The 3351-nt window shown below is 40.9% G+C and overlaps 1 protein-coding gene across 1 annotated transcript; it reads left to right on the top strand.

Moving 5' to 3' along the window:
• Positions 1 to 106: 106 nt before the first annotated feature.
• Positions 107 to 1759, top strand: LOC104963811 (phosphomannomutase 2-like; the record flags this gene model as incomplete). The annotated part of the gene is made up of 5 exons (XM_010792449.1): positions 107 to 183; positions 353 to 444; positions 719 to 818; positions 1310 to 1385; positions 1515 to 1759. Coding segments are annotated over 5 exons (575 nt in total), but the record flags the coding sequence as incomplete, so codon positions are not given.
• Between the last annotated feature and the right edge of the window lie 1592 nt (positions 1760 to 3351).

A 3351-nucleotide genomic window follows, 5' to 3' on the forward strand; every position in this document is an offset into this window, starting at 1 on the left:
TATATATATATATATATATCTGTCTATCTATCTGTCTATCTATCAGATAGATAGACAGATAGATTGATAGTTTATAGTTAGTTTGACTCTCTGTTTGATTGTGCAGTGATCCAGAAAGTGGACTACTTGTTTGCTGAGAATGGTCTTGTGGCCTATAAGGATGGACAGTTGCTCTGTATCCAGGTGAGATTGACGTTATGTGTGCACACCTTTTTTATTAACAGCTTTTAAGCCTGTATTGTCATCTTTTTGTTGGACATATTAAGTTAATTTGCCATCCTTACCCTTTGTTTTGTAAACAAAAAGATCACCTGAAAGCAAAGTGTTTACTGTGTCTGCTTGCTGTTATCAGTCTATTCAGGCCCACATGGGAGAAGAGTTGCTCCAGGATTTCATTAACTTCTGTCTCAACTACATGGCCAAGATCAAACTGCCTAAGAAGAGGTACAGATACAGCTGGTTTAGATTATAATTATAATTGCTGGATGAAACCCTCTTTATTTCACACATGCACACAGCACACACAGTGAAAGTTGACCTCTGCATTTAACCCATTCTAGTACTAGGAGCAGTGGGCAGCTATTCTACAGCGGTCATGACCTCATTAGCCATATGTACTTGTTTTTTCGATTTCTGTGTAAGCATGCAGACCATTACAATGTTAACAATAATTCAAAGTAATGAAGAAACATTTATTGTAATTTGGCATGTTTCACAGGGGGACATTCATTGAATTCCGTAACGGCATGTTAAACGTCTCCCCTATTGGGCGCAGCTGTACCCCGGAAGAGAGGAAGGAGTTCTACGAGCTGGATCAGGTACAAACTCATTCACATAAATGCATCGTTGACAGCTGCACTCATCCATATCTTTCACATTAAAGGTAGAATGACTCGCAATGTAGTGTTGCAGAATTGCGTATCTAGAATGTAGTCTGCAATCAGCATTTTATATTTTCCGGTTCCCTCGTCTTGAAGGCAACCATTTTTGAACGTATTTTTTGTTCAAACCTGAAAAAAGGTCTGTGGTTAACACAAGCTGGGTTTATGTTTTTGTGTGTCACAAAAAGACGGTTTCTAACAAGTGAATACATGACTGTGTGCATCAGGCCAAACATTAGCCACCTTTATCTTAGTGTCTTAGTCCCTTCTGACTTTTTTTGTTGCCGTCTTTGCGAAATAAGCATTCTTCTTTAATCTTAGGATGTTTGTTTTACTCCTCGTTTCAAAAAGGAAAAAAAAGATTTAAATGACAGAAAATGGCTCCATATTTAGTGCTGTGTTTATATTTACATTCTGCTCTTTTTCAGAAAGAGAAAATCAGAGAGAAGTTTGTGTCAATATTAAAGGAAGAATTCAAAGGAAAAGGACTGTCATTTTCAATCGGTGAGTCAAGTCCAATTGCAGTTCCAGTTTTGGTTTGGAAGGCTCTATTATATTGTAGGAACAGAGCATCAGGTCAGGGGTCAGTGTGATGTCACCACCTTCCTGCCTCTCGTCCTTTTCTGCGTACAGGAGGCCAGATCAGCTTTGATGTTTTTCCTGACGGCTGGGATAAGACATTCTGTTTGAGGTTTGTTGAGGAGGACTTCTCAGCCATCCACTTCTTTGGGGACAAGACCAAACCTGTGAGTATGCTAACAGAACAACATGGTTCTTCTTTCAAAGTGAGAATATCCCTTGGACAGCCGGCTCAGGCCATACACACAATCGACAAACTTACACTTTTTGTCAACAAGTTGTAAGTCTGTGCTGTCTGTCTATGGCAGCCCAGCAGAGGGACCTCTGCAACAACCCCCCCCCGCCCCCCACACCCCTTCTGTTCACCCTCTCTAAGCTGGCCCATATTTCTCCAGTCTAGAGTCTGTCCTGCTTTTTAAGCTGTCTTCTTATTGTTTCATGCTTTAGTGTGGACGCATGTTTCTCACACACACACAGGGCACACTCAGCGCTGTGTGGTCAGAATCAGAATACCTTTATTCGGGGACATTTTGACATTTGTTACAGCAAGTAAAGAGCCAAAGACAGCTTAAAATGTATTAAGAAGCATGGATACACATATTGAAGATACAACAAAAAATTACACAATATGCAAAATAAACATCCATTCACAGTTTAGAAATAGCAGCCAGGTGAGATTGTTGAAGGTGGAAGGGTTTATTTGCAGTATATATACAGTATATTGCACATAAGAAATATTTCAGGAGTGTAATAGTCTTTGTTATTATATGTGTGTGGTGGTTGTAAAGTCTGACTGCTGCGTGAGTGGGTTAGTACATTTAAACTGACTCTAGTTTACTCATTTAGTGTCATTATCTCCAGTTGCATATGCTGCAGGTCTCTCTGCCTTTCAAATATCAACTAGAACATTCTTAAACTCCAAGGTTTCCACCCAGCTCATTGCTGAGAAACACATTTCAAAACCTTTTTGAGTACAGCTCTGGCTCAGTCTGCATTCTGCTGGCCATTTGTGATGGGAGGAACAAAGCAGCATGGTAATGCATTTAGAACTGGGAGTGGTCCTTGCAGACCCCTGTGGAGACACACAGCCAGTTGTGAAGGTACTGAGGTGAGCCAGATGCATGTCTGACGACTGTGAATAAAGACACTGCTGCTGAATAAGGGTCTGAATGCTCTGCTGTGGGAAGCTGACCCATCTCCATTCACAAACATGCTCCCATTGATCCAGAACCCCCTACTCAGTTTGCACACATTCATGAAAGATCTGATTCCCATTGCTTTACTGATAACTGCTTAAATGCTATCAGCCACTTATGCTGCGTTCACACCGGACGCGATGCGAATATTCGCTTTGCTCTTAACGCTCCTATCACATCGCTCTAGTCGCTCGAGTTTCACCGCGGCTGCCAGCTGTGTTTACTCGCATCATTCAAACAAGACGCGCTGGCTCGGCAGCTAACTACAACAAAATGAACATATTTTACCTTGATTAAATTGTAATACACGTTTCTAAATGATGCCGACGTAACAACATACTGATACCGGTTAGTAAAAACTACATGAATTAATGCTTGACAAGTCTGCAGACAAGACGGCGGGCGAAAAACCTTTTTTAATTCTTGTTTTCTGAATGGAGATTGGGTCGTCAGGCTAAGCTAACGTTGTATATGGTCACTCCACACTCACATCAATCAATCAATCAATCAATCAATGTTTATTTATATAGCCCAATATCACAAATGTTACATTTGTCTCAGTGGACTTCACAGTTTGTACAGAATATCAGTATGACAATACGACACCCTCTGTCCTTAGACCCTCACATCGTACAAGGAAAAACTTCCGGAGAAAACCCACAGTTTAAAGGGAAAAATGGGAGAAACCTCAGGGA

The sequence above is a fragment of the Notothenia coriiceps genome, unplaced genomic scaffold, assembly GCF_000735185.1.
Source record: "Notothenia coriiceps isolate Sejong01 unplaced genomic scaffold, NC01 NC01_scaffold00036435, whole genome shotgun sequence".
Lineage (NCBI taxonomy): Eukaryota > Metazoa > Chordata > Actinopteri > Perciformes > Nototheniidae > Notothenia > Notothenia coriiceps.